This window comes from Manis pentadactyla, chromosome 10, assembly GCF_030020395.1.
Source record: "Manis pentadactyla isolate mManPen7 chromosome 10, mManPen7.hap1, whole genome shotgun sequence".
NCBI classification, from domain to species: Eukaryota; Metazoa; Chordata; class Mammalia; order Pholidota; family Manidae; genus Manis; species Manis pentadactyla.
Genome location: NC_080028.1, coordinates 107,436,421 through 107,457,889, shown reverse-complemented (window position 1 = coordinate 107,457,889; position 21,469 = coordinate 107,436,421). Strand labels below are relative to the sequence as shown.

At 35.8% G+C, this 21,469-nt stretch overlaps 1 protein-coding gene across 3 annotated transcripts in view; it reads left to right on the top strand.

Moving 5' to 3' along the window:
• Positions 1–21,469, top strand: part of OSBPL8 (oxysterol binding protein like 8) — a 182,466-nt gene that overhangs the window by 34,779 nt on the left and 126,218 nt on the right. For 2 of the 3 annotated variants that reach the window (XM_036878603.2, XM_036878608.2), the window contains one exon: positions 16,465–16,573. In XM_036878603.2, coding sequence (XP_036734498.2) covers positions 16,532–16,573 — 42 coding nt within the window. In that variant the 5' untranslated portion in view covers positions 16,465–16,531. Of the gene's footprint in view, positions 1–16,464; positions 16,574–21,469 lie in introns of those variants that run through there. The other variant, XM_057508231.1, reaches the window with a different exon arrangement.

Genomic DNA, 21,469 nt, shown 5'->3' with positions numbered 1-21,469 from the left:
TATTCTGTTATACACACACACACACACACACACACACACACCATATTTTCTTTATCCATTCATCTTTTGATGTACATTTATGTTGTTTCCATGTCTTGGCTATTGTGAATAATGCCTCAGTGAACAGGAGAGTGTAGATATCTCTTCAAGACAGTGATTTTGTTCCCTTTGTATAAATACCCAGAAGTGGAACTGCTGGGTCATATGGTAATTCTATTTTTAATTTCTTGAGAAACCTCCATACTGCTGTCTATAGTGACTATACTATTCCCAGAACAGTGCAAAAGGGATCCCTTTACTCTGTCCTTGCCAGTATTTATTATCCCTTGTCTTTGTGTTCCTAACCATTGTAACAGATGTGAGGTGATATTGTCATTTTGATATGCATTTCCCTGATGATCAGTGATATTGTGCATCTCTTCATGTATTTCTTGGCCATTTGTATGTCTTTTAAAAAATGTCCAAGTCCTCTGCCCATGTTCAAGTCAGATTGTTTTTTGCTATTGAGTTGTATGAGTTCTTTATATATTTTGTGTATTAATCCCTTATCAAACATGGTTTTGCAGATATTTTCTCCCATTCCGTAGATTGCCTTTTCATACTGTTGATGGTTTCTTCTGCTGTGCAGAGGCTCTTTAGCTTCATATTGTTTTACTTGTTTATTTTTTTCTTTTGTTGCTTGTGCTTTGGTGTACTATCCAACAAAATCATTGCCAAGACTAATGTCAAGTAGCTTTTTCAGCATGTTTTCCTGTAGGAGTTTTATAGTATTATCTCTTATGTTTAAGCCCTTAATCCATTTTGAGTTCTTATGTAGATGTAAGATGGAAGTCCAGTTACGTTCTTTTGAACGTGATATACCGGGTTTTCCTAACAACATTTATTGAAGAGACTGTTCTTTTCTCATTGAGTATTCTTGGTTCTCTTGTCAAATGTTAGTTGACCATACAGGTGTGGGTTTATTGTTGGGCTTTCTTTTCTGTTCCATTGGTCTGTATGTCTGTTTTTATGCTAAAACCATAATGTTCTGACTACTGTAGCTTTGTGTAAAAAGAGGAAGTGTAGTGCCTGCAGCATTGTTCTTATGATTGCTATGGCTATTCAGGGTCTTTTGTGGTTCGACAAAATTTGAGGATTATTTTCTCTATTTCTGTGAAAATATCTTTGGAATTTTAATAAGGATTGTGCTGAATTTACAAATGGCTTTGGATAGAATGGACATTTAACAATATTAATTCTTCTGATCCTAGCCTATCTTTCCATTTATTTGTGCCTTCCTCAGTTTCCTTCCTTGGTGTCTTATATTTGTCAGTATATAGATCTTTCATTTCCATGGTTAAGTTTATTCCTAAGAATTTTATTCCTTTTGATGCTATTATAAATGGGATTGTTTTATTTCTTTTTCAGATAGTTCATTGTTAATGTATAGAAATGCAGTTGATTTTTGGATATTAGTTTTTGTATCCTGCAATTTTACCGAATTTGTTAATTCTGCCAATTTTTTGGTAGAGTCCTTAGAATTTCTTATATAGAGAATTATGTCTTTAGCAAACAGAGACACTTTTACTTCTTCCTTTCCAATGCAGAGGCCTTTAATTTCTTTTTCTTGACATTGCTCTGGCTAAGAATTCCAGTACTGTATTGAACAGGAGTGGTGAGAGGGTACTTTTCTTCCTGATCTTAGAGGGAAAGGTTTCAACTTTTCACCATTGACCATGGTGTTAGCTGTGAATATGTCATGCATGGCCTTTATTATTGATACACATACCTTCTGTACCCAATTTTTTTTTTTTTACCATGGAAGGATATTGATTTTTGTCATGCTTTTTCTGCATCATATGATTTTTATTTCATTCTGCTAACATAGTGTACTACATTTATTGATTTGTATATGTTGAACTATCCTTACATCCCAGGGATAAATTCCACTTTATCATTGTGTACAATACTTTTAATGTGATATTAAACTCTGCTTGTTAGTATTTTGTTGAGGATTTTGCATCTGTATTTATCAAGGACATTCACCTGTAGGTTTCTTGTAGTATCCTTATCTGCCTTTGGTATCAGGGTGATGCTAGGTTTGTATAAGATTGGAAGTATTCCCTCTTCCTCAGCATTTGGGAAGAGTGTGAGAAGATTTGGTGTTAATTCTTAAAATATTAGGTAGAATTCACCCATGAAGGCATCTGGTCCTAAGCTAATTGTTGGGTTTTATTATTTTATTATTGGTTCTTTTTGTTACCGGTGTATTCAGATTTTCTGTTTTTTCAAGATTCAGACTTGGTATGTTGTATGTTTCTAGGAATTGATGTATTCTAGGTTGTCCAATTTGTTGGAGTATAATTGTTCATCATAGTCTCTTAGTATCTGCATTCCTGTGGTATAAATTGTAATTTTTTTCATTTTATTTATTTAAAGTCTTCACTTTTTTATTTATCATTTATAAAAGAATGCTATTCTTAGTGTCATTTGTCTTTTGCATTGTTTCTTTATTCTCCAATTCATTTTTTTTCTCCTCTAAATTTTAACTTCTGTTAACTTTGGGCTTCATTTGTTCTTGTTTTTCTAGTTACTTGAGGTATAAAGTTATTTTTGAGATCTTTCCTTTTTCTTAATCTAGGCATTTATCCTTATAAACTTACCTCTTAGCATTGTTTTTGCTGCATCCCATAAATTTTGGTATGTTATATTTACATTTTCCTTTATGTCAAGATATTTTTGGATTTCCCTTTTGATTTCATCTTTGATCCATTGATTGTTCAGGAGTGTGTTGCTTAAATGCCACATATTTGTGAATGGAAAAATGTTATTGATCTCTAGTTTCATATTGTTGTGGTTAGATGAGGTATCAGCATGATTTCATTCTTTTGCTAAGATTTGTTTTCTAACCTAACATATGATATATCCTTGAGAATGTACCATTTGTGCTCAAGGAAAATATATTTTCTGCTGCTCTTAAGTGGAAAGCTCTGTATATGTCTGTTAGGTCCATTTAGTCTAAAGTATAGTTCAAGACCATATGTATTTGGTGTAATTCATTGAAAAATGCTGTTGGTATTTTGATAGGGATTGCATTGAATATGTAGATTGCTTTAGGCAGGATGGCCATTTTGACAATGTTATTAATTTTTCCTATCCATGAGCATGGGATGTGTTTACATTTATTGGTTTCTTCTTTAATTTCCCTCATGAGTGTCTTGTAGTTTTCAGGGTATAGGTCTTTCACTTCCTTGGTTAGGTTTATTCCTAGGTATTTTATTCTTTTTGATGCAATTGTGAATGGAATTGTTTTCCTGATTTCTCTTTCTGCTAATTCATTGCTAGTGTGTAGGAATGCAACAGATTTCTGTGTATTAATTTTGTATCCTGCGACTTTGCTGAATTCAGATATTAGATCTAGTAGTTTTGGAGTGGATTCTGTAGGGTTGTTATGTACAATATCATGTCATCTGCAAACAGGGACAGTTTGACTTCTTCCTTACTAATCTGGATGCCTTTTATTTCTTTGTGTTGTCTGATTGCCATGACTATGACCTCCAGAATTATGTTGAATTTAAGTGGGGAGAGTGGGCATCCTTGTGTTGTTCCTGATCTTAAAGAAAGAGCATTCAGCTTCTTGCTGTTAAGTATAATGTTGGCTGTGGGTTTGTCATTATGGCCCTTATTATGTTGAGGTATTTGAGGTATTTGCCCAATATACCCATTTTGTTGAGAGTTTTTATCATGATTAGATGTTGAATTTTGTTGAATGCTTTTTCAGCATCTATGGAGATGATCATGTGGTTCTTGTCCTTTTTGTTGATGTGGTGGATGATGTTGATGGATTTTCAAATGTTGTACCATCCTTGCATCCCTGAGATGAATCCCACTTGATCATAATGGGTGATATTTTTTATGTATTTTTGAATTTGGTTTGCTAATATTTTGTTGAGTATTTTTGCCTCTGTGTTTATCAGGGATATTGGTCTGTAATTTTCTTTTTTTGTGGTGTCTTTGCCTGGTTTTGGTATTAGAGTGATGTTGGCTTCATAGAATGAGTTTGGGAGTATTCCCTCCTCTTCTACTTTTTGGAAAACTTTAAGGAGGATGGGTATTAGGTCTTCACTAAGTGTTTGATTAAATTCAGCAGTGAAACTATCTGGTCTATGGGTTTTGTTTGCAGGTAGTATTTTGATTACCAATTCAATTTCTTTGCTGGTAATTAGTCTGTTCAGGTTTTCTGTTTCTTCCTGGGTCAGCCTTGGAAGGTTGTATTTTTCTAGAAAGTTGTCCATTTCTTCTAGGCTATCCAGTTTGTTAGCATATAATTTTTCATAGTATTGTCTAATAATTCTTTGTATTTCTTTTGTATCCATAGTGTTTTTTTCCATTCTCATTCCTGATTCTGTTTATGTGTGTTGACTCTCTTTTTTTGTTGATAAGTCTGGCTAGGGGTTTATCTTGTTTATTTTCTTGAAGAACCAGCTCCTGCTTTCATTGATTCTTTCTGTCGTTTTATTCTTCTCAATTTTATTTATTTCTGCTTTAATCTTTATTATGCCCCTCCTTTTACTGACTTTGTGCCTCATTTGTTCTTCTTTTTCTAGTTTCACTAATTGTGAGTTTAGACTGCTTATATGGGATTCTTTCTTACCTGAGGTAGGCCTGTATTGCAATATACTTTCCTCTTAGCATGGCCTTGGCTGTGTCCCACAGATATTGTGTTGTTGAATTTTTGTTGTCATTTGTCTCCATATATTGCTTGATCTGTGTTTTTATTTGGTTATTGATCCATTGATTGTTTAGTAGCATGTTATTAAGTCTCTGTGTGTTTGTGGGCTTTTTTGTTTTCTTTGTATAATTTATTTCAAGTTTCATACCTTTGTGATCTGAGAAGCTGGTTGGTACAATTTCAGTCTTTTTTAATTTTCTGAGGTTCTTTTTGTGGCCTAGTATATGATCTATTCTTGAAAATGTTCCATGTGCGTGTATCCTGTTGCTCTGGATGGAGTGTTCTGTAGATGTCCATTAGGTCCATTTCTTCTAATACGTTGTTCAGTGCCTCTATCTCTTTACTTATTTTCTGTCTCGTTGATCTGTCCTTTAGAGTGAGTGGTGTGTTGAAGTCTCTTAAAATGAATGCACTGCATTCTATTTCCCCCTTTAATTCTGTTACTGTTTTTTCACATATGTAGGTGATCCTGTGTTGTGTGCATAGATATTTATAATAGTTACATCTTCTTGTTAGACTGACCATTTTATCCTTATGTAATGTCCTTCTTTGTCTTTTGTGACTTTCCTTGTTTTGAAATCTATTTTGTGTGATACAAGTACTGCAATTCCTGCTTTTTTCTCCCTGTTAGTTGCATGAAATATCTTTTTCCATCCCTTTCAGTCTGTGTACATTTTTGGGTTTGAAGTCTCTTGTAGACAGCATATAGATGGGTCTTGTTTTTTTATTCATTCAGTGACTCTATGTCTTTTGATTGGTGCACTCAAACCATTTACATTTAGGGTGATTATCAATAGGTATGTTCTTATTGTCATTGCAGACTTCAGATTTGTGGTTACCAAAGGTTCAAGGGTAATTCCCTTACTTTCTACCAGTGTAATTTAACTCACTTTGTATGCTATTACAAACACAATTTAAAGGTTCTTTTTTTTTTCCTCCTTTTTCTTCCTCCTCCATTCTTTGTATGTTATGAATCATATTCTCTACTCTTTGTTTATCCCTTGGGTAACATCTGTTTAGCCTTAGGAATATTTCCACCTATAGGAGTTCCTCCAAAATGTCCTGCAGAGGTGGTTTGTGGGAGGTAAATTCTCTCAGCTTTTGCTTATCCAAAAAATTGTTTAATCCTTCCTTCAAATTTAAATGATAACCTTGCCAGGTAGAGTATTCTTGTTTCAAGGCCATTGTGCTTCATTGCATTAAATATATCATGCCACTCCCTTCTGGCCTGTAAGGTTTCTGTTGAGAAATCTGATGATAGCCTGATGGGTTTTCCTTTGTATGTGATCTTTTTTCTCTCTCTAGCTGCTTTTATCCTTGACCTTATCCATTTTAATTATTATGTGTCTTTATTTTGTCTTCCTTGGGTCCCTTGTGTTGGGAGATCTGTGCACCTCCATGGCTTGAGAGACTGTCTCAGCAATTACTTCCTCAATGACACTTTCTATCCCTTTTTCTCTCTCTTCTTCTGGTACCCCTAAAATGTGAATATTGTTCCGTTTGGATTGGTCACACAGTTCTCTCAATATTCCTTCATTCCTAGAGATCTTTTTTTCTCTCTGTGCCTCAGCTTCTTTGTATTCCTCTTCTCTAATTTCTATTCCTTTACAGTTTCTTCTACTACATCTAATCTGCTTTTAAATCCCTCCATTGTATGTTTAATTTCAGATATGGAATTTCTTAGTGATTTAATGTCCGTGTAAAATTTGTTCCTGAGCTCTTGAATATTTTTCTGTACCTCCATAAGCATATTTATGATTTTTATTTTGAATGCTCTTTCAGGAAGATTGATGAGTTCATTTTCATTTGGCCCTTTTTCTGGGGTTTGTGAGATTTTGGTCTGAACCATGTTCTTTGGACGTTTCATATTTCTGTGTGGTGCCTTCTATTACCCAGAAGCTCCAGTCTCTGGAGCTGCTCATCCCCTACAGTGAAGTTAGAGGTCATAGGGGAGTGGAGCTGATGCCTGGGGGAGGAAAGATTTGTTTCCTGATTCCCGTCTGCCCTACCTGTTTCCTGTATCAGAGCCAGTGGGCCAAGCGTGCAGATGTAAGCCTCTGTGCTTGGTGTCTCTAGCTATTGTAGGCGGGGCCTCCCTCTGACTGGCCTGATGCCAGCGCAGTGACTGCCGGTTTCCGAGCCGGTGCTGTCAAGCCAGGAGGAAGGCTTAGCAGGCCTCCTGTCACAGTGGGGGGCCTCGGAGTTGAGTAGCCAGCCAGGGGGATGGAGTGCCTGAAGCTCCTCAAAGTTCCCGATCTGCTGGGCAGAGCGCCCAGATAACCTTGTCCAGCTCTCCCCTCCCATGCACAGCAAGCTCCATGCAAACCCTGGCCCTTCAGCAGCCCTCTTGCTGCTAGGAAGCCTCTCAGACCGCCTGCCTTTCCTCTGACACAGAGCGGCCGGGTGTGGTGGATCCCGTCCTCCACAAATGGCCAGAATCTGTCTCTCAAGCACTCCGCCTGTCCCAGCTCCCCATCCTCCAGAGCACCACACAATGTAGGTTTCTGCTCGCAAAGCAGATCTCCAGGGCCAGGTGTTCAGCAGTCCCAGGATTCCATCCCTGTTTCTCTTCCTCCCCCCGGTGACCTGGGGTGGGGCAAAGGCTTGGCTCCCGCTGGATCAAGGCTATCGTACATTACCATGCTTTGTGAGGCATCTCCTCTGTTCGTGAGGTCTGTGTGCAGTCTGGTTCAGCCTTCTTTCCTGTTGCTTTTTTAGGGTTAGTTGTATTAACTAACTATATTTTTGTACTATTTGTGATTTTGGGAGGAGTTGTCTGTCTCACCTCACACGCTGTCATCTTGAATCCTTGTCTCGTAGTTATATATTTAAAAGTCTTACTGTATTTTATACTTTTGTACTAAAAATTATTCCCTAAAAAGTGTAATTACCAATTTGCTATAAACTATAATATAAAAAATATTTCCAAAATTGCAATGTCAATATTAATACAAAAAATAAAATTATGGAGTAAAGATTACAAATTTTTGTTAGTATTCTTTGCCTTTAGAATATAGTCCACTAAAGTTGTACAGTCAAAACTCTGTATTTTAAAGTCATTTATGGTAAACTTTTTCTTTCAGTTTTTTTTTAAGCAGTTTGATATATTGTTAGGTTCATTTTTTAAATTTATTTTTAATTTTAGAAGTTATAAATTATTCATTTTAGACACACCTCAAAGCTCTGGTGACTTGGTGCTGAGATACTGAGTATTGTTCTCAGGTGGGAGCTTCGTGAGGCCATGCTCCCTGTTTGGGGTGCACACTGTCTCTGGAATGGCTTCCCTTCTTTTTCTTGCGATGACATGAGATGAAAACATGCCCACAGGATGAGATGAAGTGAGGTGGATGACATAGGCACTGTGACGTGCATGTTGGGCTGCTAGCAAGCTGCTGGTAGGTCACATGCTCCTGGTCTATGGCTGACCCCAGGTAACTCACAGAAGTTGCAGGAATTTTCAGCCTTTCCCAGAAGTCAGCAGCAAATGTCCTGCAATCACCATGTGCCACATCTCTTCATGCCATCCCATTGCATTTTTAGACATAATTTTATTGCACATTTAATAGATGACAGTGTAGTTTAAATGGGTTTTGTATGCATTGGGAAACCAAAAAATTCACTTGACTTGCATTATTACAATATTCCCTTTATTGCAGTGGTCTGGAGCTGAACCTACAATATCTCCAAGGTTTGCCTGTATCCTGGATGAATACAGATCAAGAAACCCTTGGAAAAAAACTAGCAAACTGAATTCAACAATGCATTAAAAAGATCACACATCATAATCAAGTGGGATTTATTTCAGGGATGTAAGGATTTTTCTACATCCACAAATCACTGAGTGTGATATACCACATTAACAAAATGAAGGATAAAAATCATGTGATCACCTCAATGAGGGCAGAAAAACATTTGGCAAAATCCAACGTCTGATTATGATAAAAATTCTCAGAAAAGTGGATACAGAGGGAACATGCCTCAGTGTAATACAGGTTGTAAGTGATAAACCCACAGCTAAGGTCATACTTATTGGTGAAAAGCTGAAAGCTTTTCCTCTAAGTTAAGGAACAAGACAAGGATGCCACTCTAACTAGTTTTATTTGACATAGTTTTGGAAGTCTGAGTCAGAGCATTAGTCAAGGAAAAAAATGAGATAACAAAATTGGAAAGGAAGAAGTGAAACGGTTACTATTTGTAGATGACATGATATACTACAAAACCCTAAAGACTGTATCAAAAAACTGTTAGAATTAATAAATGAATTTGGCAAAATTGCAGGATACAAAATTAGTATGCAAAAATTTGTTGAATTTGTATATACTAGGAATGAGCTATCAGAAGGAAGTTAAGAAAACAATCCCATTTACAATTGAATCAAGAGGAATCAGATACCTAGGAATAAACTTAAACAAGGAGGTAAAAGACCTGTATATTGAAAACTGAAACATTAATGAAAGAAATTGAAGAAGACACGAAGGGAAAGATATACTGTGCTTGTGGATTAGAAGGATCAATGTTCTTGAAATGTCCATACTACCAAAACAATCCAGATTCAGTGTAATCCTTATCTAAGTTACAATGGCATTTTTCACACATCTAAAACAAATAATCCTAAAATTGTATGTAACTGCAAAAGACACCAAATACCCAAAGCAATCTTGAGAAAGAAAAAAAAAGCTGGAGGCATCATGATCCCTGATTTTGAACTGTATTTACAAAACTATAGTAATTGAAACAGTATATGGTATTGTCAAAAACAGAAATACAGATGAGAGGAATAGAATAAGAGAGCCTGGAAATAAACCCGCATATTGATCAATTAATTGACAATGGAGAAGTCAAGAACATACAATGGGAAAAGGACAGTCCCTTCAATAAATGGTGCTGGGAAAATTGGACACCCATGTGCAAAAGAATGAAACTGGACAACTATCTTATGCCATACAAAAAAATTAACTCAAAATGGATTAAAAACTTGAATGTAAGACCTGAAGCCATAGAACTCCTAGAAGAAAACATAGGCAGAAAAGTCCTTGACATAGATCTTGGGGCAATTAGTTTTTAAAATCTGATAGCAAAAGCAGCAAAAGCAAGTGAAACTATGTCAAACTAAAAGGCTTTTGTACAGCAGAAGAAACCATCAACAAAATGAAGAAGTGGCCTACTGAAGGGAGGACCTCTTTGCAGATCATATACCTTGAAGCTAATATCCAAAATATGAAAGAACTCAACGTCAAAAAACCCCAAATAATCTGATTTTTACAAATGGGCAGAAGGTCTGAATAGACATTTTTACAAAGAAGACATACAGATAGTCAACTGGTAGGTGAAAGATGCTGAATATCACTAACCTTAGGGAAATGCTAATCAAAACCACAATGAAATGAACAAGTGGGACTATATTAAGCTGAAAAGCTTCTGTACAGCAAAAGACACCATCAATAGAACAAAAAGGAACCCTACAGTATGGGAGAATATATTTGAAAATGACACATCCGATAAAGGCTTGACGTCCAGAATATATAAAGAGCTCACATGCCTCAACAAACAAAAAACAAATAACCCAATTAAAAAATGGGCAAAGGAACTGAACAGACGGTTCTCCAAAAAAGAAATACAGATGGCCAACAGACACATGAAAAGATGCTCCACATCCCTAATTATCAGAGAAATGCAAATTAAAACTACAATGAGGTATCACCTCACACCAGTAAGGATGGCTGCCATCCAAAAGACAAACAACAACAAATGTTGGCGAGGCTGTGGAGAAAGGGGAACCCTCCTATACTGCTGGTGGGAATGTAAACTTGTTCAACCATTGTGGAAAGCAGTATGGAGGTACATCAAAATGCTCAAAACAGACATACCATTTGACCCAGGAATTGCACTCCTAGGAATTTACCCTAAGAATGCAGCAATCAAGTATGAGAAAGACCAATGTACCACTATGTTTATCGCAGCACTATTTACAATAGCCAAGAATTGGAAGCAACCTAAATGTCCATCGATAGATGAATGGATAAAGAAGATGTGGTACATATACACAATGGAATACTACTCAGCCATAAGAAAAGGGTAAATCCAACCATTTGCAGCAACATGGATGGAGCTGGAGGGTATTATGCTCAGTGAAACAAGCCAAGCAGAGAAAGAGAAATACCAAATGATTTCACTCATCTGTGGAATATAAGAACAAAGGAAAAACTGAAGGAACAAAACAGCAACAGAATCACAGAACTCAAGAATGGACGAACAGGTACCAAAGGGAAAGGGACTGGGGAGGATGGGTGGGTAGGGAGGGATAAGGGGGGGCAGAAAAAGAGGGGTATTAAGATTAGCATCCATAGCGGGGTGGGAGAAAGGGGAGGGCTGTACAACACAGAGAAGACAAGTAGTGATTCTACAACAGTTTGCTACGCTGATGGACAGTGACTGTAAAGGAGTATATAGGGGGGACCTGGTATAGGGGAGAGCCTAGTAAACAAAGTATTCGTCATGTAAGTGTAGATTAATGATTAAAAAAAAAAAAAAAAAGCAGTTCCTATGTGGTGACCTCTAATGAGTTCTACACAATGATATAAAGGGCATATAAAAGTGTAGGCAAAGGGTCTGTTTGTGTTTATACAGAGGATCAAAGCCTAATTTGGGTACCCCGTAAATGAACTAAGATACGATATGAAAAAGAACTTCCAACATCAGCACTCTTGGGAAGACTCATGACAGAAGATGATCAGCAAAAAAAAAAAAACCCCAACAAAGATCCACGCACTGTCACAGGTGTAGATGCACTCATCCCACCAGTTCCTGGACTTGCCATGGGAATGATGAAGGAGATATCTAAGCTGGCCTGTGCATACAGTAAAACAAAAATTGGACTGGATCTATACTGTTGGAACTCAACCAAGAATTAGGAGAAGTGCAAATTGTAGCACTCCAAAATCTTACAACCACAGACTATTTATCGTTAAAAGAACACACGGGGTATGAACAGTCCCCAGGAATGGGTTGTTCTAGTTTATCTGAATTCTCTCAGACTGTTTAAGTTCAGTTGGACAATATCCACCATATCATAGATAAGTTTTCACAAATGCCTAAGGTGCCTAACTGGTTTTCTTGGTTTCACTGGAGATGGCTGGTAATTACAGGTATGCTTTGGTTAGGTAACTATATTCCTTTTATGTTAATGTGTGTGTACAATTTAATTAGTAGTTTAAAACCTATCCATGCTGAAGTTACTCTACAAGAAGATATGTCAAAGAAATAATCAATCTTCCCAGGTTTTCTTCTGCCTGCTACTTCTATAGCTTTTCTTCTTCCTACCTAATCACAACCTTTAAATAGAACTCGTGCCACATGTCGAATTTACCGAGTATCATAATTCTTCCAAGTGGTAAAGACACCTCAAGACAAATGCTGGGCATAGAAGCCACAGGGTATAAATATGCAAAGAAGTAAAAAGCTAACCTTTTCAAACAATAAGGCTTCTCTCTCACTTACCAACTTAACATTTCCCTGTATGGCCCCGGAAGATGACTGGTTAGCCAGAGATGGGTACGATTCCTCAAGGGAGGAACAACCTAAGACAGGCACAGTCGCAGGGGGCCATCTGGTGAGAAAATGGGGAGCAGCAGAGGTGAGGCTTAGAACCTCCCCCCTCATGTTCTGAGAGAAATCTTCTGCATACATGGATGTTTATTGCCCTCGTCTAGCTCGGATTAACACATAGTCTACAGGCACACACCTGATCATCTACATTTGCTCTCTTACAACACTAAACTCTGTTTTCTACCTTTATCTCGTATCTACCTACCACTTCAGCATTTTATTAAAAATAATAATAATAGAGAAATGTGGTATCCACATATAAATCAAGTTTAAAAATCAAATGAATATTCATATTTGAACTGACTGTTTATAGTTCATAATGCATGAACAAAACCGAAAGCTTCTGTGATGACTGCCCTTGCACTGTTCACCATGTAACTTATTCACTATGTAAGAATTTGTACTCCATGTAGGAATTTGTTCGTTATGCATCGGAGGATTGGAGACTGGCGAGAGTTGGGCTTGGGGTGGATTGGTTATTGTGCATTGAGTATTGACCCCCCTATACAGAAGTTTGTTGTTGTTAACAGCTATTTGATCGATAAATGTGAGAGATGCCCTCACAAATAAATATATATATATATATGTATATATATATATGGACACACTTCCAATTGTAAAGTGGATAAGTGGCCGGGATGTAATGTGTAGCATGGGGAATGTGGTCAAGGTGTTGTAACAACTTGGTGTGGTGATGGCTGGTACCTGGAATTATCATGTATATAGGTGCTGAGTCGCTGTGTTGTACACCTGAAGCTGGTGTAATGTAGTACTGTGTGTCAACTACCCTTCAATTAAAAAAAAAAAAATCTTCCTGAAAAAAGCAAAAAAAAATAATAAAACCACAATGAGATATGACCTCACACCTGTTAGAATGTCTAATATCAAAGAGACAGGAAATACCAAGTGTTGACAAGGATGTAGAGAAAAGGGAACCCTGTGCACTGTTGGTGGGAATGTAAATTGTGCAGCCAATGTGTAAAATGGTATGGAGTTTCCTCAGAAAATTAAAAACTACCATATGACCCAGCAATTCCACTTCTGTTATCTGAAGGAAATGAAAACAAATTCAAGAAGACACTTGAAGAAAACCAGCAGCACAAAACAGAAGGATCAGATGCAGAAACTTCAGAGGAAATGAAATGTTTCCCTGGACAGAGAGTACCAGAACAGCAGAGCACTTAGAAGCTGACTTGTATTCTTGGGAAGATTTAAAAGAATACTCGGAACAAAACAAGAACACACTAATGTGCAATCAGGCAGTAAGAAAGTCTTTTTTTTCTTTAAATTAAAAAATCAATGACAAAAAGTAAGTGGATAGGCTGAGGAATAACAGATGAAAGACAAGTTGGTGATATGGGAAATAAAGTTGATAAAGTACTTCACAATGTAGAACACAAAAGTAGAAATGGAAAATGGAAATCAGGGAACACGGCGGTTCAACATTTGCCAAATACAAATTCTAGCAAGAAAGAACAGAGAATTCAAAGGAAGAAATAACAAAAAGAGCAGAAGAAAACTTATCTGAACTGGAGAAAGATAAAGTCCTCAGACAAAAAAGATTAAAGCCAGAGGGTTAATCATGATGACCCACAGATTCTTGTGTGATTTCAAAACCAAGTTCCTGCATGTTTCCAGTGAAGGTGGAAGGATAGTAAATCATTTAGTGATCATTTTTCTTCCTGCTTAGCTGAATAGGGTAGAAGTAATTGTCCTATGCCTTTTATGAATAATTTCTCAAAGGGCTGGAGAACAGATATATATATCAAATTTACATTATATTTTGGTGTTTATCATTTGGTTGTAGTTCTGTATTTTAAAATGCCAGCCATTTGGCAGTAGTGAACTTCTAAACTATACCCTTACCCCTAAGAACTTTGGACTTCTGTAAGCTCCCACAGCACTTTGTTCAAATGTCTTATGTAGTTCTTGTGTAGCATAGTGTTAATTCCCTCTCATCCAACACCGAATGCTCAGATGTCTTTTTTACCTACATATATGTATAACAATAACAATATTACACAGCAGTAATAGTAGTATAACTCCATTCAGGTTCCCAGACCCGATTCCAATGTGTGTAAATATGTGGGAGGGGGTGTCTTTCCACACATAACACCAAGCAATTCTCAAACACCAGCAGGGTGTCTGAGAACTCAGCTCAATTCTGATGCTATCTGTCAGGAGACAGCACCAGATTCCCCAAGTTAAGGGCTCCATTCTTCAAGACTGCTCTCCACCCTACTCCAGATACCAGTTGCAAGCCCAGGCAGTTACCTGTGCTTCTCACTGACCGGCTACAGACTGGAGGTTCCCACAACCTCCCCCTTAGGTTCATTTAATTCTCTAGAGCAGCTCACAGAACTCAGGGAAGCACTTAGGTTTACCAGTTTAATAAAGGATGCTGTGAAGGGTACAAGTTAACAGCCAGATGAAGAGATAGAGGGCAACGTCCCAAATAAAGGAGCTTCTGTCCTCGTGGAGCTTGGGCCTGGTTCCGTGGCAGGTGGAGGGGTTCTAGTTCCCCAAGTGTAGAAGCTCTCTCCGACTAAGAAGCAGGATCCAACCGAGCAGGGCAGAGGGAGAGAGAGAGAAGCTCTTCTCAGATTTTTATGAGGGCTTCATTGCAGTCATGTTTGACTAAATAATTGGCCATTGGCTGATTCAGCCTCCAGCCCTGCCCCTTGGGTGGGTTCCAAAAGTCTCATTAACATGACAAACACCTTTAAGACTGCAGTGTTTTCAGGAGCTGTGGATGAAGCCATATATATCTGGGAAATGTGTATTTCTTTTAACTTGTTATATCACAGTTAGGTTTACAGTATTGCACTAATAGAGAAATGTGGGAGATCACTCTTTACTGCAATACACAACTTACTGGAGAGATGAACTGCAGTACTTGAGCTCACTGGCAATAGCAACAGAAGGTGGCTATGAAATGATTACAGCTGTACAAAAGGCACTAATTTTATGCAACTATGATTTAGTATTGCATTTTTACGTTTACATTTCTCCCCACTGAATGACACCATGTACAGTGTGTGATAAGTTTTGATAAATTTTAACTTTTTATAATGTATGTATTTTAGGATAGCAAGTGATATAATAGAGTAGCATGTAATATATTTTATGCATTTAAGATACACTTAACCTTTTAATTTTTTTTTGATATTTCTAGGCTACTGGCTCATTTGCAAGTTTTAAAAATTGTAACTAATTTTTAATAATGTTCCACTATATTCATTGAAAAAAATCCACATAAGTGGACCCACTCAGTTCAAATGTGTTTTTCAAGTGTCAACTGCACTATTATAGGAGTTCAATTTGGAGGTTTTGTTAGTTAAAAAGTTCAAAAGAAAAAGACTTCTGATGAAGACGTACTTCTAAGGCTTTTTAAAACAAAAATAAGCACAAAAGTAATACATGTTCGTTGTAAAAGTTGAAAAATAAAATAGAAAGAAAGATTTCTTTCTAGTTTAGTGTATAAAGATCTACCTCATCTTAAAAAGTTGCTGTGTTATATTCCATTTTATGTCTGTAATATAATTTAAGCAAGCTTCTGATGATTGACATTAAGGTTGGTTCCAGTTTTTCTCATCATATTTATTTGTTGTATGTGTTTATATATCTTTGTGCATTTGTGAAAGTATATATGTGGGATAATTACTAATCTTGAAATTGCTGGACTAAAGCATATGTATTTTAAATTGTCCTCCCCCAGAATTGTTCTGATTTATATTCTTACCACAAGAGTGTATGAGAATACCTGTTTTCCTGCATTCTCACTAGTGTTGGATATTAACACACTTTTTAGTTTTTGCCAATGTAATAAGCAAAAAAAAAGATACCTGATGTTATTTCCTTAATATAAGTAGACTTAAGGATCTTTTCAAATTTTGAACAGTCTCATATCTTTAACTTTGCTCTTGCTGTTCCTTTTCACTTGAAATATTTTCTTTTCTTCTTCCATTTTTCTGTGAACCTTTATCATTCTTCAATGTCCATTGTGTCAAAATCAGTTTTTGCCATCACTGGATTTCCCAATAACCTCAGCTGAAAATGATTTCTCTATCTTAATGTAGCTATCTTGATGATAGCTTATCATAATTTTATAATTACTAGTCTTGATACATATGATCTTTTTTTTCTAGGATTTCCAGATTTACAGTATGGCTGAACATTAATGGAAGGAGAAGTGTAAACTCATCTTCTCTCACTATGGAGGCAGGTTTGGGAGACGGAGAACCTGACCGAACTTCGGTGAGTGGTTCAAATACAGCATAATAAGGTATTATCATGTACAGTTGTAAAGTGTTTGATGCAAGCTGTCATTTAAAAATGTATTCAAACTTTTTAACAGTATTTTAGAATAATACTTCATGTCCTCTGTTGATAAGAAAATTACAGATAGTTTAAATCTTGTTGAAGCATAATCCCCTTAGTTTTTAAAAATTTTTGCCCCATCTCCTCCTTTGCTTACTTGTAGTAACTTGGTCTCAGCCTGTTTTGAATTTCTGGTTCAAACTTGTTTTAGTTTCAAATGAAACGGTCAAACAAAATGGTCAAAAAAAGGTTAAACTTTAATATAACTTGTTAATGGAAAATAAAATGGACATGGAAATAACTTGGTTTATGAAGAAGGCTATTGCCACGGTGATTACAAGTGGAAAACTGATGGTAGGTTATTTTATTTTCACTGTGATTTCAGAAAAAGTTAAGATTAAAGCCTTATAGTATAAAACACTGTGATGATATAATAGTTTGTGTTTGTTTTTCCCAAAAAACTTTAGTCTTAGTGAAATCAAGAGGATGTTAACAGTTGAGGAAATTAAATGCCTTCAAGCCTCAAATCATGCATTACTATGAACAGGTGGTGGGAATGAAATGGTTAAAATAATTAATAAGAGCAGTTGCCAGATGTATTCTTCCTGTAACAGCATAAACATTTAAATTAACATGGCTACCATGTGATTGTGACTGAATTATGTTCTGAAATGAAATCATCAGAAGGGTAGATGAAATGATGTGTCACTCTACCAAAACTTTTGCTTCAGGATAATTTCATTTTTAGTTCTCCTGTTGCGTTTTGAGAGATTCCATTAAATACTGATTTTATAGACTTTTTATTAGGAGTGTGCGTGTTACCTTAAGTAAGAGTGCTACACTGTAAAATGTAGTCAGCTTGCAGCTCCATAATTTGTTAGGTGGTAGATTATTTGACAAACTTATATTGTTGGAATGATGCAGAGGCCGACTTTCTTGTTTCATACTGCCGTGGAGTCATGGAATTCAGAGTCAGTATTACATTGAGGTGTTTTGAAAATTTTAATTTTAGTGACTTTGTTCAGGCTCAAATGTAGAAACAGTCTGATGATTGATAGCAAAATGCAGTTTTGTTTACTTGGTTTATTTGTATTAACTTGGTCCCAACCTTAAATCGAATTCTGGTTCTAACTTGTTGTAGTTTCTTAAATGGTCAAAAATATTAAAATAACTTGTTAATAGAGAATAAAATGGACATGGAAGTAGCTTGGTTTATGGGGAAGCTTATTAATCATGGCAATTATAAATGGAAAACTGGTGGTAGGTTATTTTATTTTCACTTTGATTTTTTAAAAAATTTAAAGGTTTGTCTTAGAACATGATGTTTCCTTTACAATAAATACCTTCTTATTTAAAGCTAATGGACCCTCTTAAGTTCTTTTAGCTGAAATATTTTTAATCTCTTAGTGATAATAAAATGTCAGTAATAACAATTGCTATTTTCTAAGTGTGTACTTTGTCAGGCCGTCCTCACGACAGCCATTAAAAGTAAGAATTTGTTTATCTTCACTTCTATAGATAGGGAAATAGGCTCAGGGAGATACTTTATCTTCCCTAAGGGTTCACAGCTTTCAGTGGTGGAACTGAGGTCTCTGTGTCTGAACACTGCTTTACCACTAACATGTTGACTTCGTACCTGTCTTTCTGAATAAAATTGCTTAGAATTTATTGTTCCCTTTTAAAGTAAATATCTAAGTGGATAGTATTAAATTCTGTATAGAATATCTGTACTGTATTAATAAAGTTTAAACTTTTCCTAAATTCTATTGATATTGAGAGGTTGGAACAAGCTATTTAAAAAGCAGTGAGACCAGTTTTCTTCTTCATTAAGGTTCTTCTGTGACATATTATAGCTCATTTTACTGAGAATAATACCAGTTATTTCAGTGTGAACTCCTGAAATAGTCTGTATTTGAAACTAATCTTGAGGTCCACTTTTGAGTTACATACTTATAAAGTATCACCTTTGAACTGCACTGCTTAAACTAGTTACTGTTTAGACTAGAAGTGGAGAAGAACTTGTACTCTGTAGACATTAACTTCTGTGTTAAAATCTGAGCTCTGCAGCTTTGTTGTATGACCTGGGTCATTAGTTAAATTATTCTCCGGATTTCCAATTTCCTCATCTATTAAATAAAGATAATAGTAATATCTACCTGCCAGAATTGTTTTGAGTTTTGAGATCATACATCTATAAAATGCCTATTACAAAGCCACATATACCTTGAACATACAATAAATAGAAGCTGTTACTGTTACTGTTACCATAACTATTAACATGAAGCTTTCTCTCTGAAAAGATAGCAGGAGAGGCAATAAAACACATTGACAAAAGCCCTAAGCTTTTCAGTAATTTTGGCTTTACACTTTTTCTGAATCTCAGTTTTTCTACCTAAAATATAGAGGCAGATATTCTACTTCAATAAAAAATACATAGGCAAGAATACTCAATTCTGCATATTTGATAAGGACAGTATGATCTAATGAAACCAAAAAGTTCTTTGAATATATAAAGCAGCATGTCAGTATGAGGTGGTAGTGTTTTTAAAAATTGGATTGCATGCACTGGTTTTTTTTTTCTTTTTCACGCTTTTCACATTTTCTTATTTATTTATTAATTTATTTTTATTTTGGTATCATTAATACTTAATCACATGAGCAACACTGTGGTTACTAGATTCCCCCCATTATCAAGTCCCCACCACATACCCATTACAGTCACTGTCCTTCAGCTTAGTAAGATGCTATAGAGTCACTGCTTGTCTTCTCTGTGCTATATTGCCTTCCCCGTGTGCTCCCCCTACGTTATGTGTGCTAATTGTAATTGCATGCACTGGCTTTTAAAATATTGTTAGTAAACAATTTTTTGAATTCAGCATTTATGCAAAGTACTGTCCCATGAAGGGGATGCTGAGATATTTACCTGTAGTCTGAATTACATTTATTCTGGGAAGACTGGGAAGAAAGATGGATAGAGAAGACAGTAACAGCATTGGCTAGGTGTTAAATGAGGGATGCAAACACAGCATAGTTTTACAAGTTGTGACAAATGGGAGGTTGCTATACACTGGGATAGCTAGAGAAGCTTTCTTAAGACGAGGTTAACTTTGAATAACACAGGTAATGGAGATCATAGGATTGAAAATGAGCAAGGAGACCATTCTAGGAAAGAAGAAGAGCAAGAGGCAAAGTTAAGTGGGGAATTAATTGCTCAAGGTTTATTAAGGAAAAATGAATAGAAAAATTAAGGTAGATTGTAAGGGAGGGGTGTTTACAGGAATAATGATTCAAATAAAAACCAAAATAATGGAAGGCTTTGAGTGCCACACCAGGAATTTTGAACTTGATTCTGTAGACCATGGTATGTCATTGAATATTTTTATGTATATGGATAGGACAAATTGAAGCAGGATATAAAATGATTTGGAGGAATGAGAAATAAAGATATTATTAAGAGACTGTGGTAGTTGTTTTGGTGTGAGGTTGTGAAAGCCTGGACTCAATCTGACTTTAGTGTCCATTCGTTTAAAATGCTTCCACAAGAGGTTACTCCTTTTTTAAGAAACTGATTTGCTCATTCATTATTTCAGTTGCATGTAGTTCTGTTTTTGTGGTGGTATTGTCTTAGGTGGTAAATCTGAAAAATACGTATTGAATCTCTGTATATGTGGCACTAATACACTTCAGGATACAAGTGTATTTAGCATATGTCTTAAAATAGTCTGTGAAAGTCCAAAACTTACATCATTTTAGAAATTAACCATTAAAAGTGCTTAAGGTGTAGGAGTTAAATTTTTATGAATAGATTGAGGTAAACTAAATAAGTGAAATATCCTATTAGATATAACTGAAATGGAATATGTTCCTTTCCTTAAGGAAAATGATTATGTATTTTGATTATCTTATATATTATTTCTGTTACCAGAAGAAACTGTTTTATAAGGTCTATTAGAGGCCAAAGTCTTTTGCTGTATTAAAAACTGATAATCTAAATGACTTTTCAGAGGAGAATAAAAGGTTTTAAAATATGTATGGATATCTGTAATATTATAAGGGGCTCTCAATTGAGGTAATACTTCTTAATATTCTAATGTAAATTGGGTACTTGGATTCGAAGCATTTCTGAAATGGAAGGAAATGCAAAAATGATTTAGTTCAGTAATTCTCAGAATGTAGTAAATGAGATTTTCTCCATGGGCCTAGAGATGATCCAACTTTCCGAAACTAATTTTTACATACTTACCAGGTGAGTTTTTCATTATTACTGTGATTTGGTGCTCATAAAGTAAAGGTTGGTATGTTGTTAGAGTTTATTGAGTACTTTAAATTATATTCTAAGATGTATGGCTGCTATATATATAACATTGGCAGCATTGTACAGCTTGTATATCTGGGCATGCAAATTAATGGAATCGCTCAATTTTTTTGAAAACACCAAGTATTTTGAGTGGGTCATAGTTTTTAAATGTTGCTATTTTTGTTCTCTTGTTATAAATGGTATTAGTTTTTACATCATCATTATTATTGATTTAGTACATTGTGTGTTGTTATTGATAGTATATTTGTAATAACAATATTTTTGGTGTTCAATTTCCCAATAATTGGCCTTTAACATATGTATGAATTCAGTTCAATTATAAATTATCTATATACTAGTTATTAATCTTCCCAGAGTATTCTTCTTGTTCAGTGGCACTTGGTGGTTCTTACTAGATTTTATCCCCATAGAAAGTGGGGATGGATGGAGAAGAGAAGAAGGGCTGAGAAGTCTCTTGTCTCACCTATAGTGAATGGGCCTCAAAGTTTGAGGGCCACCAAATTTGGTACATGTTC